Genomic DNA, 19,531 nt, shown 5'->3' with positions numbered 1-19,531 from the left:
AAAACATTCAGTTTTTCCAACCATTTTCAGGTAAGATTGTTTTTGTAGCATCCCTAACAGGCTTAAATCTATTTGTATAGTAAAATACACTGCCCAGCCAAAAAAATGCACCTGGATTTAAGTAAACAAATATCTAAGAGACTTGCATTTAATAATTACTGCAGTAATTAAAATAGTTCAGCTGGCAACAAATTAATTAACCCTAACTAACGCAGTGAGTAGCTTCTCATTTCCTACATAACCCTTTCAAAAGACATGTCCTGTGGTAGTATCAAAGATTGTACTCTGTTAAAGAATGGTATACTATTGACTAGGGCTGCAACAACGAATAGATAAAAATCGATCACTAAAAGTGCTGGCAACGAATAATCGCGAATTCATAATCGATTCGTTGTGCCGCACGACGCGGAGACATTTGATTATTTAAAAAAACTTTAGTTGAGCGTGGAGCGGAGTGAACACACTCGGTCTCACGCACTGATGCTAGAAGGGTTCGGCATCTCATAGACAGGGCGGAGCAAAAAAAAAAACGGGCGAAGGTAGAGGAAAGATACATGGCGAAGGCTGCTGGGTCTTAGTGCGCGTCTCTTACTGGTATAATCAACATCCGTGCACGTGTGTACTGTTTACTATAAAACTGTGACCACATGTGTGTGTAAAACATGTTTTATTTTGTGTTTCGTATTTAGTTTTCGAGTGTTTTGGGAAACGAGCCCACTTCCGGAACAAATTATGCTCGTAATCCAAGGTTTCACTATATCTATTGTATTTGGCAGATGTAAAGCATACATGTCTATGTTTTTTGTGCTTGTCCATTTTTATTTTATTTTATTATTATTATAATAGCTCAAGGAGCAACATGTTTGTGCAATTTGTAAAGATTTTAGTTCTGTTTTTGAATAAAGTGTTGGAAATTAATGCTTATCTTGTTTTTGGGGTTTTATCCGATTCATCGATTAATACAAAAAATATTTAAGAATCGACAGATGAATCAATTTTTCAACTAATCGTTCGTTGCAGCCCTACTATTGACCTGCATCAAGCAAAAAAAAACAACTAAGGAAATTGCTGAAACTAATACAATGGGGTAACACATTATTGGAATGATAGTGGTGAACCATCATCTTCAAGTAAGAAACATGGTCAGAAAAACATTCTGAATGTTGCTATGTTTAATAGTGAAAGAGCATTTCGACACAAACAGTTCAAAGAGAACTCAAGGGATTAGGACTAAACAGCTTTAACGCTTCAGTGAGGCTAATTGAAAAAAAGCTTCAATTAGCTACTGAGCATAAAAAATGGACTGTGGCGCATTGGAAAGGTCATCTGGTCTGATGAGCAGAGATTTACCCTGTTCCAGAATGATGGTGCATCAGGAAAAGAGGAGAAGTGGAGGATGTGATGCACATGTGATCTGGTGACTACTGTACGGGCCTGTGGGGGCAGTGTTATGATCTGTTGTTGCTTTTGCTGGTCAGGTCTATGTTCAGAAACGCTATGTGCTCAGAAAATCACATCAGCTGAGTACTTAAACATACTTAAATACCATGGTTTCCATTAATGGACTTTTTTCTTCCCTGATGGCAAGAGCATATTACAAAAAAAAGATGGCAGGTTTCGCAGACAAATTGTGAAAAAGTGGTTCAGGGAGCAAGAGACATCATTTTCGCATGGGGATTGGCTAGGACAGAGTCCACACCTTAACCCCATTAGGAATATTTGAAATGTGCTGGGGAAGACTTTATGCAGCAGTCTGACTTTATGTGACTGTGGACCGAAATAAATGTTGTGACACTGCATAAGCTTATTAAATTGAGGCCAAATCAAATTAACAGACCCCATTAAATATTAATGTACGCACCTTTTTTTGGCCTGGCAGTGTATAAATATCTATATCCTATATATATAATATTGTAATATACTGTGTACTTGTCTAATGGTTATACATTTTTCTAATCTACATAGATTTTTTAAGATGTAATATTGTCAACGTGTATGTCGTGGACAACAAAGATACGAAGGTGTAAGTTGTGATATTAAAATTTAAGATGTGTTGCTTAATTCACAACATCAACTTGTGCAATAAGAATTGTGCAAGAAACTACTCCGAGTTGAAAGTCTCTGAGCATGACTACCTGCACTGCAACATTCCTTCAGAATGAAAGTCATGAGTTTTCTCGACAGAAGTAAGCAAATGAAGACACAAACTTCTTATGTTCTCCGGTTTCTGCCCACAGTCCAAAGACATGCACATTAGGCTCATTGGCGTTTCCAAATTACCCCCAGTTTGTGTGTGTGTGTGTGTGTGTGTGTGTGTGAACGTTGACCAAAGGTCCAATCACGGTCGTACAAAATGGTCAAGAGAGATGACAATACAATTTAAAACTTGCAAATACAACGATCTTGATAACACTATGTTTCATTTATTGTAATCTTATAAGAAGTGCTACATTTCGAGATATTTTTTTTTTTTGCACACACCGCATTTGAATTTTCTATATCTTGGTTTGGACACTAAGTCGGTAGTAGCTAATTATCCAGTCTACCAAGTCAACCCTACACTAGCTCACTATTACTTTCAATACCGCTCTGCTAGTAGCATGATCAGCATGTAGCATCAACATTTAATTTAACGACTTATGTGTACCACATGCAGGAACTCGTAGTCTTGATGTAAACTGTTGGTTTCTTCCCAAATCTTTCCAAGTTATGTGCCCTTACTTTTGTATGTTCACTTTGCAAACTTACCATCCCAATTCAAATTTGTTAGTATTGATAAAACTTGTCAAATGTTTGTGTCATATTAACCTACAGTATAGATGCTATTTAGCATAAATAACCAAGTTTAAAACATAAATTCTAATGAGACTTTGTATCTGCCCTATTTTTATGTCAGACATCACCGTATAACAGGTTGCCTGAGATTGACGTCATCTTGTGTTTCCACCAATCGGCGTATTGCACTTTTTATACCGCTATAAAGTGTCTACTAATGAGGACAACAGGTCAAAGTTGTGCGGAATGACGTAGTAGGCGCAGGGAACCCAAAATGTGATGTCTCCATATGAGGACGCAGGGTTGACTTATCAAGTCATTGACTCCACAAGACCTGTAAAGATAGCTGTGAAATCTGACCCCAAGACGTTACTGTCAGATCTAAAGTATCTAAATGTAAAATTGCAATTAAGGGTTTCCATGAATCAGTCTTGTTTGTCTACAATATCCAACAGATGCATGATCAGATTAAGAACTGGGGGAATTTGAAGACCAAATCATTACATTTAACTCTTTTCCTCTAAACTGTGCCTGAACAAGTTGTATGGCAGAGCGCATGCATTATCCTGCTAGACCAAAAGCCCACCACCATTATTGAATACACTGCCATGAAGAGGTGTTCTTGGTTCGCCACAACACTATTTAGGTAGTTGGTAGATGTCAAAGTAACAGAACAAATTTTTGATGTTCAGGCACCCATTGTAGGCACTTTCAAAGTCAGCATGGGCGATCACTGCGTGTTCTGACACCTTTCTACCAAAGACAGCATTAACCTTTTCAGCAGTTTGTGCTACAGCCTAGATTGTATCAGTTAGGCTAGGCTTTATTCCTGACACGGATCAAGAGGTCTTGGGCATCTCGGCTAAACCGGTTTTCCTTCTTTCAACGACTTTTGGTAGGAATACCCCCTCAAGACCCTGCTTTTTTCAGGACTTGACATTTTGGAGACACTCTGTCTCAGAGTCATAAAGATTATGAGGTGTGGAACTACAATAGAACTGACTTGTCATCATGGCAGTGTAATATTATGATAAGATGAGATGAATTCGGTATACATTACCCAGACCTACCAAAAGCTAACTTTCTTTGTTAGACATGTTTCTAATGTTAGACATGATTATCACCTTTTTTTTTTGTTTACTGCACAGACCGCAGGTCTAAATCACCATGAAAGGGTTAGGGTTAGTAGCTTAGTAATATCATTTACAGCATAAATCGAGGCTGCAAACAAATAAATGTATTCAAATCGCTTTTTCTCTTAATGTACACTTCCACAGAAGGCAAACTTTGTAACTCTAAAAGCTTCAACTTAAAGCTAATGTTTGCACTGCATGATACCAAATGATGTACTGAAAAGGGAAGTGTTCCGACTTTAAGATGATTACTGTTACAGTACTGTGTTTAGCACTGCAACTGCCTTAAAACAAAACCTTAAAGAAAAATCCAACTTTAATGACCGAAATATTCTTCTTAATTAGTAAAATATGTTATTTTTAAAGCCATAAAATATTTATTTTGTACTGAAATGTTCAATTGCATTTTTAGTTAAACTTCACAGCATCAACAGATTGGCATTGTTCCCATTGATTAACAGTTATCTTTATGGCACACAATGTCGTTCGACTTCCTGCTGATAGTGGTGCATGGGAATCAGTGATTGCTTTATCTCTACCTAAAGTGAGTAATGCAGTAGTGCTTTAGTCTTTTTTAATTGTCTAGCTGTCTTACCTGCTTATCCTTACACTCTAATAAAACAGATCATGATGACATTTTAAAACTTCACGCAAATACAATAGCACCATTTACTTTAAAAAGAGAAACAAATTAGCACCGGAATCACTAAATGATTTGAGTCAGAAATCAAAATTCATGACAGCTAACATGTACTGGATAGCAATCCCCGAACGAGATAAGGGAAGAGAACTTGATTTCCGTTAACTTAATTAGGTGAGGTGCCTCCTACAAGCCACGGTTGTTCAATTCAGATTTTTTGGTCAGATTCGCATGTCACACCAGGTGAGACTCTAATGTGGATTTGTGTGTCTTCTAAAAACAGCACATCCAAATCCAATCTGACAAAATAATCATAATGAACAATATGGCTTGTTTATTTCTTGGAAGGCAAAATATGCAACATCTTTCGTTCTCTTATTAGATTGTGTATATTGTAAATAAACTGAAACCAATAGAACAGCCTATGTTTGAACTGGCTGATTGTATAAACTGATATTATTGTGATGATGCTGGAGAATATATGAGCCGCATCAACATGCCATTGCCCCTCTGGGAATAGCCTATTACCGAGTATCTGTAAAAGACAACAAATTTGCAATATGCATCTGCCAAAAGCTTAATATAACAAATATTATCCACCTCTTAAGAACAACGAACCGTGAAGAAGTTATCCGCAAAGAAAAAAAAAAAAATGGCTGCACAGATTCTAAGAGTTTTCAAAAAGTGAAGATATTTTTAAAGAACACCTTGCCCTTGCTGCTTAATAATAACTACCCATGGTGCGGAGTTTTGATTACTTATTCATTGACGCAGCCTTGTTTCACGTGCCGTATGTTATAACGAGTGAGTATAGCAGGGCATTTCACTGTTACAAATAGTAAACAAATAAAGACACTTTAAATGGCAGATCTGAATAGCACACACCTGTGATCAGCGATCGGTGGCTGGTATCAACTGATTCTGATTTCTACAATCAAAGTTCGTGAACGGAGCACACCATCAGTTCCACAGCATGCTTCTTTTGTGTGGTTCATGTACAGTGTACTCGCTGACTTCAAAATGTATTTTTAAATTACTTTTTGACCTATATATGTTTGAGTTTGAATTTAAATTATTTTTATCTATTAATTTATCTCTCTCTCTCTCTGTATATATATACAGTTGAAGCAAGAGACTTCCCATAATTCCGCAACGTGAAAGAGAGAAGAACCATTGGCTCAGTTGTGATCACGTGATGCTCGGCAGACAAAGTGCATGCGTACTACTTGTATGTCAAGACCTCGCTTGTTTATCAAGTTAAAATGTTTTTTAAAAAATTGCTCGTCTTGCAAAACGCTCACAGTCTAAATTCTTTTTTAATCAAAGTTTCCAATGTATATATACAGAGAGAGAAAGAGAGTACTGTGCAACAATCTTAGGCACATGATGCAAATAACTGCTTAAGAGCAAGGATGTATTAAAAAAAAGTTTCTACATTCGAAAAAAAAATACAATAAAAAGTTATAAACATAAATGGCCCTTTGCTTAAACTGTAGTCTTAGGTACAGTTTGTGTAGTTTTATGAGCTTCTTAGAAAATTAACTCCTTAATTGTTCTAAAAATCCTGCAGAACCAGCCACAATCCATCAGAGTACTTTCGTCACACCTACTTCTCATTCAGTTTTTTTGTCTTTTTTTTGTCTTAAAAGTGTTCTTTTACATATTCTAATAAGCTGCTTTAAAATATCCTGTAAAATACAAGTATATGTAAAGTATATATTATAATACAAAAAAAACTAAAGATAGATAGATAGATAGATAGATAGATAGATAGATAGATAGATAGAGTCAGCCAAACAAATTGCATACACACTTCAGGAAAAAAAAAAACTTGTATAAACATTTTAATATAATGTGTCATATATTTATATGTGATACTACTATGGTAATTTGATAATATTATTGATATTATATTAATATCATATACATCATAATATTTTTTTCCCTGAAGTGGGTATACTGTACATTCTTTCTGGCTGCCTTATATACACTATATAGCTTCAATACTGATGTTTGGAAATCATAAATGTTGTATGTAATGACTTCACAATGAGATCATAAAAGAAAAAATATTATTGATATTATATTAATATTTATATACACCAAATGAGGATATTCATAAATCGGAATTATCGGGAATAACTCCAGAATTGCAGAACAGCAGCTAGGTATCGCAATAATCACTCCTGGTAATTCCCATTCCTAGTTTTCTGTACATCGTTCTATAAACTAAGGCATAATTAGACTGAAAATAAGCATTACTATTTACTATCTCATTCATTTCTAAGTTCAGGTTACAGTCTGAGTGTGAAGTTTTGTATGCTCTCCCTGTGTGCATGCGTGCGTGCGTGTTTGAATAAGTTTGTGTGGGTTTTGCACAGGGTTGTTAACAGGCTACTCCAACCTTTAGGTGTGTGTGTGTGTGTTTGTGTGTGTAATTTAAATATGATGCACTTGGATAGACTGATGCCTCACCCAGGGTGTATTCCTGATTCATGGCCTGTGTTTCTGAAGTACGTTAAGCTCCACATCCTTTGTGACCCTGACTAAAGTAAAGCAGTTTCTGATGATGAATGGGCGTTACATTTTTTTTGTGCTTCATACGTTACAGAATAACATACAGCTACCAGTTAATTTCTGGGCCAAAGTATAACTTACTATGCTGTCTACCACTGCCATAATTATTTTTTGTATATATAAAACAAAAAAAAAAGTTTCTAAAGCCTGACTACCTATTCATAACTACCTATAAAGTATGTTGTGTTAGTGGTCATGCAAGTTGTCTTCATATAAGTCAAAACACATTGTCTGATCACGTTTTTCAGTACGAACAAGAACAGGGTGTTGAAAAAGATGTTAGTAAGAAGAAACAAGTTTCAGGGATCAGGATATGTCTTTTTGACATTCTGACCAAAACCGCTGATGATGATGAATACCTTGGAGTTGGGCTGAGAGAGACTCTTGGTGCTGCTGGTATTTCAGAGCCAGAGCTTCGGTCCTCTTCAGCTCCTGGTGCATTTCATACCAAATCATTGCTCCATAAATGAGGACAAAAACCACAGTAGTGACAAGCAACGACTGGAAGATTTTCCTTTGCTTTCTGGAGCAAACCCCACTGCCCATGTTCTTTACGCTGGACATAGACTTGCACAACTTTCTCCAAAAAAAAAATCTCTGTACAGGCTTTTACATTCCAAGATTCAAATATTTATTTGGATTTAAAGCAGGATTTCCAAGGTCAGATGGAAGCAGATCCTTAGTTGTGGAACATCCATGTCCAGGATGGAGAACAACTTTCCCATACAGCTCTGTTTACTTTCCCCTAAGGAAAAACAAAAAAGTTGCAAAAAGTGATCAAAGGGTTCCAAAAGAAAAAAACAAACAAAGCAAACCAACAAAAACAAGTAATCCAAACAAGATCCCTTTTGCAAACTTTACAACAATTTTTAAATTACATGATATGTTTACAGACCTATTAGCTTTGCACGACACCTTTAGCTGTAGTTACGTGTCACGGCGCTGCAGCGGACCTGAAGGAAGTCCCTCCCTGTTTATCGCCCGTCCCGGGGCCGCTGCTATTGGTGTGTGAGCCGCTCCGTCAGAACAAAGTCTCTGTGTTGGGACGGTGTGTATAGGCGTGTGTGTGCGTATACACACACGGCTTTTTCCTGGGACTCCTCGTTCTGCTTAAAACTTGCTTAACCGCAATATCGGGGTTTTTTTTTCGTAACAGCTGGCCCAAAAATGTAAGCCAGGATAGCGAAAATCCGATTGGTGGACTGCCTGCTTGGGCAAACTTTTAACCAATCCAAACATATGACTGGGGGAATAGGATTAGCCAATCACAGCGCAGAAGGCGGGATTTATATTTTTTTTGTTAAAAGTAGCGTTACATTTAAAATAACGCTATGGCTGTACAGTAGCTACTCAGTTACTTTTTATGTGTGTGTGTGTGTGTGTGTGTGTGTGTTTCTTGGAACTGTTGTTATTCTAGAGGGTTAGTTAAAGTAATAAAGGAATGAGCTAGAGTCTGTTGCAGTGATTTTATGTCAGGGCGTGCTTAAACACAGCCAGTCAGTGTGCAAAACATGAAGCTGAAAACTACTTGCATGTGATAAACCAAGTAGGTAGCGACTATTGTAAAAACCTCAATATGATAAAAAAAAAATTCAGTGTTAAATAAATAATTACGTTTACTAAATAAAAGAGGTATCATCACAAAAAAAAGTTTAAGCTTCCATCCAACTGTTGGGACTGAGGAAGACATTAGTCTAGAATGTTCTCTGTCCTGGCTCCTAGGTGGTGGAATGCACTTCCTCTAGATGTTCATACAGCCGAGTCACTGGCTATCTTTAAGCAACGACTAAAGGCCTATCTGTTTCTTAGGTATTTGGGTTTAACTTCCTCCCAGCAGTGTTTGACTGAAGTTACTTCTAATTAGTAACCCAGTAACTCAGTGGACGGATGTATACAATGACGGAACCAGAGCGTCTGCCAAATGCCTAAATGTAAATGTAATGATAGATTCTGTTTTATTATTATTATTTGTATAATATTTACTTTATAATATTATTATTACTACTACTACTATGGCGGCACAATCGCATTGGTGTTAGCACCATGGCCTAACATCTCCAGGGTCCAGGTTTGATTCCTGCCTTGGTTCTGCGTCCATGGAGTGTGCGTGTTCTCCTGGTGCTTGGTGGGTTTCCTCCAGGTATTCCGGTTTCCTCCCACAGTCCAAAGACATGTCAGTTAGACTAACTGGCATTCTTATATTCCCCATTGTGTATGTGTGTGTATTTACATTTACATTTAGGCATTTGGCAGACGCTCTTATCCAGAGCGACTTACAAAAAGTGCTTTAATGTTTACAACATTGGATACATACTTACACTGGGTTAACTAGGTTAATAACTAAGTACCATTAGTCCAACACATCTGAGTTTTTTTTTTTTTTTTTTTTTTCGGGAGGGTTAGTCCAAGTACTGGAGAAACAGATGCGTCTTGAGTCGTCGTTTAAACATAGTCAAAGTCTCTGATGTACGGACATCTAGAGGAAGTTCATTCCACCACCTAGGTGCCAGAACAGAAAAGAGCCTGGATGAATGCCGCCCTCGATCCCTGAGAGATGGTGGGATGAGGCGAGCAGTGCTGGAGGATCGGAGGGAACGTGGTGCAGTTCGTGGTGTAATTAGCGCAGAGAGGTAAGTGGGTGCTGGGCCATTTTTAGCTTTGTAGGCAAGCATCAGTGTTTTGAATTTGATGCGGGCAGCTACAGGAAGCCAGTGCAGGGAGCGGAGGAGTGGGGTGGTGTGGGAAAACTTGGGGAGGTTAAAAACGAGTCGAGCTGCTGCATTCTGGATCAGTTGCAGAGGACGAATCGTGGACAAAGGCAGGCCTGCCAGGAGCGAGTTGCAGTAGTCCAGTCTTGAAATAACGAGGGACTGAACAAGCACCTGAGTAGCCTGTGAAGAAAGAAATGGGCAAATTCTTCTGATATTGTAAAGAAGAAATCGACAAGAGCGAGTAAGGTTAGCGATGTGTGGGGAAAATGACAGATGATTGTCCACGGTTACCCCAAGATTGCGGGCAGTGGTTGAGGGAGTGATTTGTGTGTATGTATGAATGTGTGTTTGCAGACTTTTACATTGTGTGTGTGTGTGTGTGTGTGCGCCTTGCAATGAATTCACACCCTATTCAAGTTGTACCCTGCCTTGAGCCCTAAGTCTTCAGCGACAGACTCCCTGTTATTTGTTCATTCTTTTTATCTCATTTCACATCTGAGCAGTTGAGGGCAGAGGCGGACTGGGACCAAAAAGTGGCCCTGGACTTCCTGGCCCACAGGAGCCCACATCATAATACATTGGCTCATTAAGGTAGAGATACATTTTTAACACCAGTTACTACAGTAGTATAAAAATATGACACAATACAGAAATCAATGGTATTTATACATAGTATTTGGATAATAAAATGTGTTTATCATCATTGAAAATGTATTGGGTCATATTAGTAAAACAAAGAAACAAAGGAAAGGACATCAAGACAAACAACATATAAAACTTTAAAGACAATATTTTAAAAAGAATGGCAATAAAACTGAACAGTTAAGCTGAAATAAAATCAGTAGCAGTATTAGCTTACAGTAGTAAACTAGTTACTTATTTTAATTATTATGGCAGTCAATATTAATTCGAAATAATGCTGAAAAACGTTATTTTGAATTAATATTGACTACCATAATAATTACTGACAAGAGTTAATGCTGTTACTGATTTCATTTCAGCTTACCTATTCAGTTTGATTGCCATTCTTTACACTTGGCTCTGGTAGATCAGGGGTAAGGTGTTGGTCATCAGCAGGCACTGGTTCATCCTCACTGACCTGCTGCACTTACAGCTTACACTGATGAGTGGTATATCTTACACTGCATCACATATCAAATGTTCATGATATCTCACAAAAAAAGGCCAATTTGTCTTTAGATGAAATTCCACCCATACAAGTGTGACAAATATGCAAAGAAAAAAAAATCAGGAAGGGGCCTTACTTTTTTATGGCACTGCACATGTAGTCAGATTGTTCCACTGGGATGAGACTGAAGTTATAGCACTTTCAAAATCATACTAACTTTACACTAATATGAATAACTATGAATGATGAATGCTTTTTAACACACGTGTGACTCAATCAGAGACAATGCACAGAATATTTTCTAACAGCCTGTAAATGATAAATTTTGGCAGTATTGTCTTGCATATTTTGAAAAAAAAAAAAAGACCCAATATATCTTCAGTGACACTTTCTTTTACGTTTTTGAACAGGGATTATTTCTTCATTTTCTTTATTTTCATGTTTTGTTTGATGATTGTGCCATTCTGTTATGCCTTACATATGAACTTATAAGTCCTATAATAAATAAAACATATTTGTTTTTGCCCTCTCGCTCATGTTGTCGTTATTCTAGAATATTAAGAAAAAAAAGGGGTGTGTAAACATTTATAGTGTCTACATACAGACAGTGGTGGCAAGCTACATCCTGTACTTGGGTAAAAGTAGAGATATCCTGGGTAAAACACTACTTTCATAAATGTTCTTTATTAACATTTTCACTCCATTTACTCTATATTAGCTCACCGTGGCCTCTCTTTTTCTCCCTACCTCTTTTCAGACTAAGGATATGCATATCAGTGTCTGCAACCATCTCCGCTTCTGATTTCAAACACCTGCTACATGATTAAATGTTTCACAGAGGGAAGGCAAATTACACATTTACGTATAATAGTCAGCAGGTGGAAATATTACTTTTTCAAATACCACATACCACTCTGATTATGTAACACAACACCATGCAGCAATCGAGTGAAGTAGAAATATAGATATTTGTTGTAGTATGTAACAGAGTAAACGTAAAAAGTAGCCACTGATATAGCTACTCAAGTAAACTGCATTGCTGTAAATTGTACAGCAGCGAAGTAAATATACTTAGTTACCTTGGACCTCTGTATAAAGGTGTACCTTGTGTTCTTCACATCATTATAATTCAGAATAATATATCTGCAAAAGGGATGGACCCTGTATTACATGCTGCAGCAGTAGGAATGATACTTTCCGTAATTGAATAGAAAAGTTCTTGTAGTAATTATGGGAAATGTTTTGTTAAATGCCTATTTCCTTTTGCATTTGCATTTCATCATTAAGGACCTGAAGATTCCTTTAATAAAAGGAAAATTCTTTCTAAGTATTGGGAAAAAATTGTACACAGCCTATTACCTCTAACTGCGCAGAATTGATGTTCTTTTCTTGACTTGATTTTCTTGACATGGGGGGAAAACTATGTGCAAATTCCACTCACACAGACCAGAGACAAGATTTGAATCCCCAACCTTAAATGTCCAAGACAAGAGCACAAATCATAAAGCTAACAGGTGATTTGCAAATTAATGGTAAAAAAGCAACTTTGGTAATTTGATGTGCTTATGATGTCCTTATACACTTTTCTCCTCAGACATTGTACTCCATCTGTTTTTTTTTTTTCTTGTTGCTCTTGTTATATTTCACCTACAATAAATAATATTGTCAGCAGCCAAAACACCTTATTGGTGCTGGTTATTATTATTATTATTATTATTATTATTATTATTGTTATTATTTATGTTATACATATAATACAGAAAAATTAGTGCCAAAGAAGCTACTTCTGAAATGTATGCAATATGGAAGTGATCAATCTTGCATCCCCTTAAAATTTCAAGTTGCTAACTTTTCGAAAAGATGATTTTATATGCGCCCGAAATTTTTTTTAGTGTTTTACTGTCTCACTTCAAATAATATTAATGTAAAAGGCAAATTGTTTATGTTTTTTTGATGAGTATTAATATTTAATAGATATATAGAAGCATCTAGAAGCATATGGCCTGTATAGTTGCTTAAATTGGTTTCTGGTCAAAGAAAAAAAGCAAAAAATGTGAAGTGTCTGTAACCATGTCAAATTCATGTTGCAACATCCTAATAATTTTGCATTTATTTATTCTTATTTTCATATTTATTCTTTTTTAGGTTTATGTCTTTTCATGTATAATCTAAATCGGCCAAGTTTTGGGACATAAGAAGGATTAAGTGTTATGAAAAATGGTGTTATATGATCCGATCCGAAAATTTACTTTTTCAATTAGGTGAGACACTTTTTTAGCAACAATACAATAGCAAATATTTTTCCCATTTCTCTTTCATTGAATCCCATGTAAGTCTTATAAAATATTTGAACAGCAGAATCTAAATCCAAACAGTTAAATGAGGTTTAGGCAACCTGGCATTAGACACGGTTATGGTTACATTGTGTGATTTAGCTTATTCAGGGGATAATATGATGAGTAGAGGCCTAGTTTACATGCCTGCCATTGACACTAAAGGGACCTTGCAGGTTTTTATAAAGGTGAACCTGCAGAGAGTCCTTTGTCCACACTATAATACTATGCGGACCGGACGGTGTTTTTTCCATCATCGATTCAACTGTCCATCTGTCAGCAACACTGGCCAACTGCTTGATAGGTGCCATCACCATGGCAACAGGCAGGCTGGATGCCCAACCTCTAATGTGACGAGCCACTCTACATGCCAAGGCACGTTTCCACCTTATGGCCATTATGTAGAGTCATGTCTCACCAGGAAGCCTGCGCTGCCACCTGGCTGTTACTGTGCATCTTCCCTCAAGTACTACAGTTTTAGCATCACTCCTGCTGGTAAACACCTTGAGTTTATGAATACCTTTCCAGATAGTATTACAGTGTGTTGTTTTTTCATAACATTGTGGCATAAATTATGTTATTCAGGTGATAACTGCCCAAATAAGAAGAATGAATTACAATTTACCTCTGAAATGCAGAATTACAGTCTTTCTGTGCAATCAAAAAAACATCAGTAAGGTAGAAATAACATAATTTCCTGTCCATTTTCCCCCCTTGCAAACCCTTTCAGGACAATTATATTTATAAAATATATGTTTTGTATGTTACACCACACAGTGACCTGTGAATCATTCAAACATAAAAAACATCTAACTTAAGTCATGAACCAGTGAGAAACTGGGGAAGATAATGACAAATGATCAGGCCGTGATTACTGTATACTGGTGATGCTGAATGCTGAGTGGTTGGAACAGACGATAGGGGAAATGAGGTCGCTGCTGAGGTTGTTACATAAACAACCGGTTTTTAAACTATATCTTTAGGCACTTTGCAGCCTGTCACAGTAAAATATTTATTTTCATTGATTTAAATGAACTGCATCAATATACTTTTGATAGAAGACATTTATATAAATAAAAGAAAAGTTTTGTGTGTACAGTACATTGGTCAGGACTCATTCTTTCAATGATATCTTTATGTTTCGTATACAGTACTGCATTGGAGGACTGGTGTAGTATAAGTAAATTTTAATGCATTTTTTTTTTCCTTTGCATTAATGAGTTAGCCAGGGACTTGTGCCATACAGAAAGACAAGCAGACATGTACAGTACCTGGGCTTATAATATCACTGAGCTTATTTTTAGCTTTAATCTTTTAAATATTTCTACAAACTTTATTCCCGTCAACGACAGGTACTAATGCTAGTACTGAACACATAATATGATGTATTTTTTTTATAAGAGCTATAAAAATGACTGATGCCGGTTTCCAAAAAAAGATTTCATCATCACAAATCTCAATTATCAATGGTACAGGAACAATTAAGTGTTGAACATTCCTTACCAAAACTGTAGGTGTTTTGGAAACTGGATTCATAGAAAGACTGCTGGGTGTTAATTCAACACTTTGCTGTGAAGCCTTTTCGCTGGAATTTGAAGCAAGGCTGTGAGGATTTGTACTAACCCAATCAGAAGAGTGCAAGTGGTCCGGCAATCATTAGATCAGGAGGACTGGCGTAAGGTTCAGCAGAGTTGAAGTCAGGGCTCTGATCTAAAGATATAAAAAAATATATATTTTTTAAAATACAGCTTTGCACATTAAGCACCATTTGTCCCTAATGAGCAAGTCAGAGGTGATAGTGGCAAGGAAAAACTCCCTGAGAAGACATGAGGATAAAAAAGTATTTTTCTCATAAAGAAAAAAAAATTTCTTCATATCATATATATATATTTTATATATCTCAAATGCAGTCTAAAGCTATGTTCATGGTTTCTATGTGTCATCAATAATCATCCTTATTAGTCATGTGTAATTAATTATTAGCACACAATGTATGATCCCCATGTGATAATGTGATAAGAGCTACAAGCAGACGTAGAAGACCAGGATGGATTAGATTGGGGGCATAGTCCTACTGGAACATTTAGTTCCAATGAAGAAATATTGTAACGCTACACCATATAAAGAGAAACCTAAACAAGAATCCTTCATCGTTCTTGTCTTTTCCATTGTCTTTGTGTCTCAAAACTGACTGCATTATTACAGACAAACTTTAGATATAAGCACCATAGCCAGTAATGTGAAGTAATAAGCACCATAGCCAGTCTGAAGTGTGATAGGAGTTCCTTCACCACTAGGAATTGATGCACATGCATGGTCAGGTCAGAAAAAGCTTTCTATGTTTTGTACACACATCCTCATGCACAATAAGTATGTTGATGAATCACATTGTATGGGTAAAGAACAAAATGTGGTGACACAAACCTACTATAAATGAGATTTCTGGATCATCTTACTTCTTACCTCAAATCGTATACTTATCCCTGTGAATAAAAGGGTATTTACAGCTTCACATAACATAATCAGCCAGCTTGGTCTGCTACCAAAATTTAATCCAGTATTATTCTGTTCCAAAATAGCAGCAACTGTAGTCCTGTATTTCTTTCCAGATTAGACCAGATGTTGCGAAATGAGCTGAAACGCAAATATTAGCCATTCATTTCATTTGATGAAAATTAAATATACATACTGTTTGTTTACAGTTTACAGTCTTGGTTTAGAATACTAACTGTTTTCTATACTGAACTCCATAGTAAGCAATTTAGCCTCTTTCTACTTTGTACAATTGTGCAGGATCATTATCCATGAAATGATTCACAGCTGTATCACCTTATAACACTTACATTTACTTTTTACTGTATGTTGAAGAAAATACAACAGTTTCAACCTAGAAAAAAAAAAACATTAGGCCTCATGGTAGGAACTCTTTTATTATTAAGTTTTGAATTTTATTCTTTTCCACAATCTGTATGTCCAACTTACCACCAGCCAACATCACCACCGGACAATTTTGATGTGTATAACCACTGAGCTACATGATTGAGCGTATTACAAAGGGAAGGCAAATCATGCAATTATGCATAATACCCAGCAGGTGGCGATATTATTGCTTGAAATACTACACATAAGGTAGCACGGCAGCGTAATGGTTAGCACTGTCGCCTTGCACCTCCAGTGCCCGGGTGCGATTTCCACCTGAGGTCTCTGTGCATGGAGTCTGCATGTCTTTTTGGTGGGTTCCCTTCTACAGTCCAATGACCTGCAGTTTAGGTTAATTGGCGTTCCCAAAGTGTGTGAAGAGTGCGTGAGTGTGTGTATTTGTATGCCCTGTGATGGATGGGCAACCCATTCAGGTTGTACACCGCTTCATGCCCTAAGTCTTCTGGGATAGACTACAGGCCAACCAGGATAAAGTATACAGGATAACGCAGTATAGACGATGAGTGAGTGAGTGATATTACACACCAATGTGGTTATGTAATGCAGCCTAGTGTAAAAATGTAGTGAAGTTGAAATACAGGGATTTGTTGTAGAATGTAGTAAAGTAAAAGTAAAAAGTGTGCACTAATAAAACTACCCAGGTACAGTGCAGATAGGGTAAATACGTAGTGTGTGTAATTAGTTACGTTCCAGCTTGGACCATATCTGTGCTAATAAATGTGTTTTTTTGCGGTTACCCTTAGCAAGCAAGGGTATGCTTTTTTTTCTTTCTTGGATGCCATTCATAGAAGTTCATGTTACTGATTGTGACTGATTGTCCTGTTTCTCAGACTTTTTAATCCTTTTGGTAATTATTTTCCCTTCAGAGTCATAATGCAGATTTCTGACAAAACACAGATTTTGTATTAGCAAGAGAACTTTCTAACACTGTACGCATATAACACTTCAAATATAGGTATTATTATTATTATTATTATTTTTTACTCACTCACATATCGTCCGTACTTTATCCTGTTTACAGGGTCTTGGGGCGCCTGGAGACTATCCCATAAGGCAGGGAACATCCTGGTTAGAGTGCCAATCCGTCGCAGAGTGCACACACAAAGACACATGCTCATCCACACACTATGGGCTATTATTATTATTATTATTATTATTGTTGTTGTTGTTGTTGTTGTTGTAGTATCATATAGAAGGACATTGGTTGGGTCCCGGGTTTGATCCTGAGCAGGGCCAAGGTCTTCTAAAGTTTCGGTGCCTGAATGTTCTTTGCTTCAAAAAAAAAAAATATATATATATATTATATATATATATATAGTGGGGAGACAGGATAATTTAAATAAGGCCTTAGTGTGAACAGGTATATAAATGAGTGTACGGTATGTGCATGGTGTCCTGAGATGGATTGGCCCTTCAGAGTGTACTCATGCTGGGATGTAAAGGACAAACAAATCCACCAGTCCATGAAGGCTGCATCCTGTGACTTATAGTTTTTGTAATAGAAAGTATATTAAACATGCAACTATTAAACCTTTTTCTACTTTGCAGTTGTACAGACATTGCAGGAATAAAATCTTTCCTCCAAGTGAGTTATTCTGGTCTGTAATGCAGCATGAGCAGCAGATTAAGAAGATGCTAAGCTGGCATTACGTATCTCAGAGGATGCTGGGATTCAGACTTCCCTTTTGGTAGCTGCTCTGTGACAGGTGGGAGCTGGATGGTGGGTGAGATTTGCCACTCACCCAGTGGTTGTGTTTACCAAAGATGATGATGATGTTGATGATGATAATAATTGTTGCCTAAATGAAAAATCTAATGCTTGCAAGTATCATGTATGTCCACTAGATGGCATTACTGGATACTTGCTGGACATAAGCTCATTGTAAAAGCCAATAACTAATCAAATGTTTCATAATTGGATTGCAAATTTAAAAAAAAAAGGAAGCTTTAAAATGTTTCATTGCCTAAGGAACAAGATCATGATTGTCACAAAAGTCTCTCTGCAAGTCAGAGATGTCCCGAATCAGGGATGTTTCATCTTTCTAATTTGTACTACATACTGTATGTTGGTCTATGAATGTTTTAAAGGATGTATTACACACTGAGGTGACCTTACTATTATACCTGTAACTAGACTTGGATCTTTTATCAGAAGTTTACACTTTCAGGTCTAAATTATTGTGGCTTATATATTAAGAAAAAAGTGGCATTGATGTACAGAGTATAATATAGGAATATATGCACTATGTATTTAAGCAGTAGTCAGAAGATTCCTTAAAAAAAACTAATCAACTAAGAACTATATAAGCACTAAGGCATCATGATAAAAAAATTGGTTCTGTTATTAGAATAAAAAATAATAACATGATTAGTTTTATACAGTATATAAACTTTTTATAATAGTTTTTTGTTTGTTTGTTTAATTAATTAATTTGCTAAATCTACAAAACCAACTGATCTGGAGTCCAGTCTGAGAATAACGGTCGTCTTAGATTAGTGCTGCTGATATGTGTTCTGATTGCTGTTGGGGGCGGGGCGTTTCCAGTTTACGCACATCCCATACAGGCCTGATGATGGTGACGTGATTACGTACCGACGTTTCAGGACAGCAGGAAACTGGAGACTGGTTTGTTGCCAGATTGAGCAGTTTCCTGTCACACTGGTAAAAAAAAAAAAAAGTAATTGGAGTTGAATACTTGTAATAAAATAATTAAAAAATAAAACATGAATAACCAATATGAATAATAATATATTCATAATCTGCACTTATTAGAGGTAAATTAATTATTGTTATTTTAAAACACTGGTCTTGCCAACTTTTTCTTACATACAGTAACTTGCAAAAAATGTAGATTTGCATTTATGGCAGGGGAGTCCAGTCTGCAACATGCTGGCGTAGTGGTTAGCACTGTTGCTTTGCACCTACAGAGTCCAGGTTCGATACACACCCCTGGTTCACACCCCTGTGTTTGCAGATGCAAATTAGGCTAATTGGTGTTTCCAAATTGCCCATAGAGTGTGAGTGTGTGTATATGTGTGTGTGTGCCCGAGATGGATTGGCATCATGTGCAGGGCATACCCCGTCTCGTGCCTGAGTCTCCTGGTATAGGCTCCCGGCCCCCTGCAACCCTGTACACATGATAAAGTAGTTTAGACGATGAGTGCACGCACAGTCACAGAAAGCACTGATCTACAAACGTCAGTGTGCTGTTTTGTGCACATCAGCAGCTGTGCAACTGGTGGTATTCTGACCATGTGCCTTACCACGTCTGCTATTTCATCATGGACAGCAA

At 36.9% G+C, this 19,531-nt stretch overlaps 1 protein-coding gene across 4 annotated transcripts in view; it reads right to left on the bottom strand.

Moving 5' to 3' along the window:
* golim4a (golgi integral membrane protein 4a) overlaps positions 1 to 8,256 on the bottom strand; it is a 32,601-nt gene extending 24,345 nt beyond the window's left edge. For 2 of the 4 annotated variants that reach the window (XM_053500505.1, XM_053500508.1), the window contains exons 1-2: positions 8,021 to 8,256; positions 7,485 to 7,870 (exon numbers count right to left, since the gene is read on the bottom strand). In XM_053500505.1, coding sequence (XP_053356480.1) covers positions 7,485 to 7,689 — 205 coding nt within the window. In that variant the 5' untranslated portion in view covers positions 7,690 to 7,870; positions 8,021 to 8,256. The other 2 variants (XM_053500509.1, XM_053500507.1) reach the window with 2 other exon arrangements.
* Positions 8,257 to 19,531: the final 11,275 nt, after the last annotated feature.

Source organism: Clarias gariepinus, chromosome 7, assembly GCF_024256425.1.
Source record: "Clarias gariepinus isolate MV-2021 ecotype Netherlands chromosome 7, CGAR_prim_01v2, whole genome shotgun sequence".
Taxonomy (NCBI): Eukaryota; Metazoa; Chordata; class Actinopteri; order Siluriformes; family Clariidae; genus Clarias; species Clarias gariepinus.
This window is presented reverse-complemented; position numbering and strand designations above follow the sequence as displayed.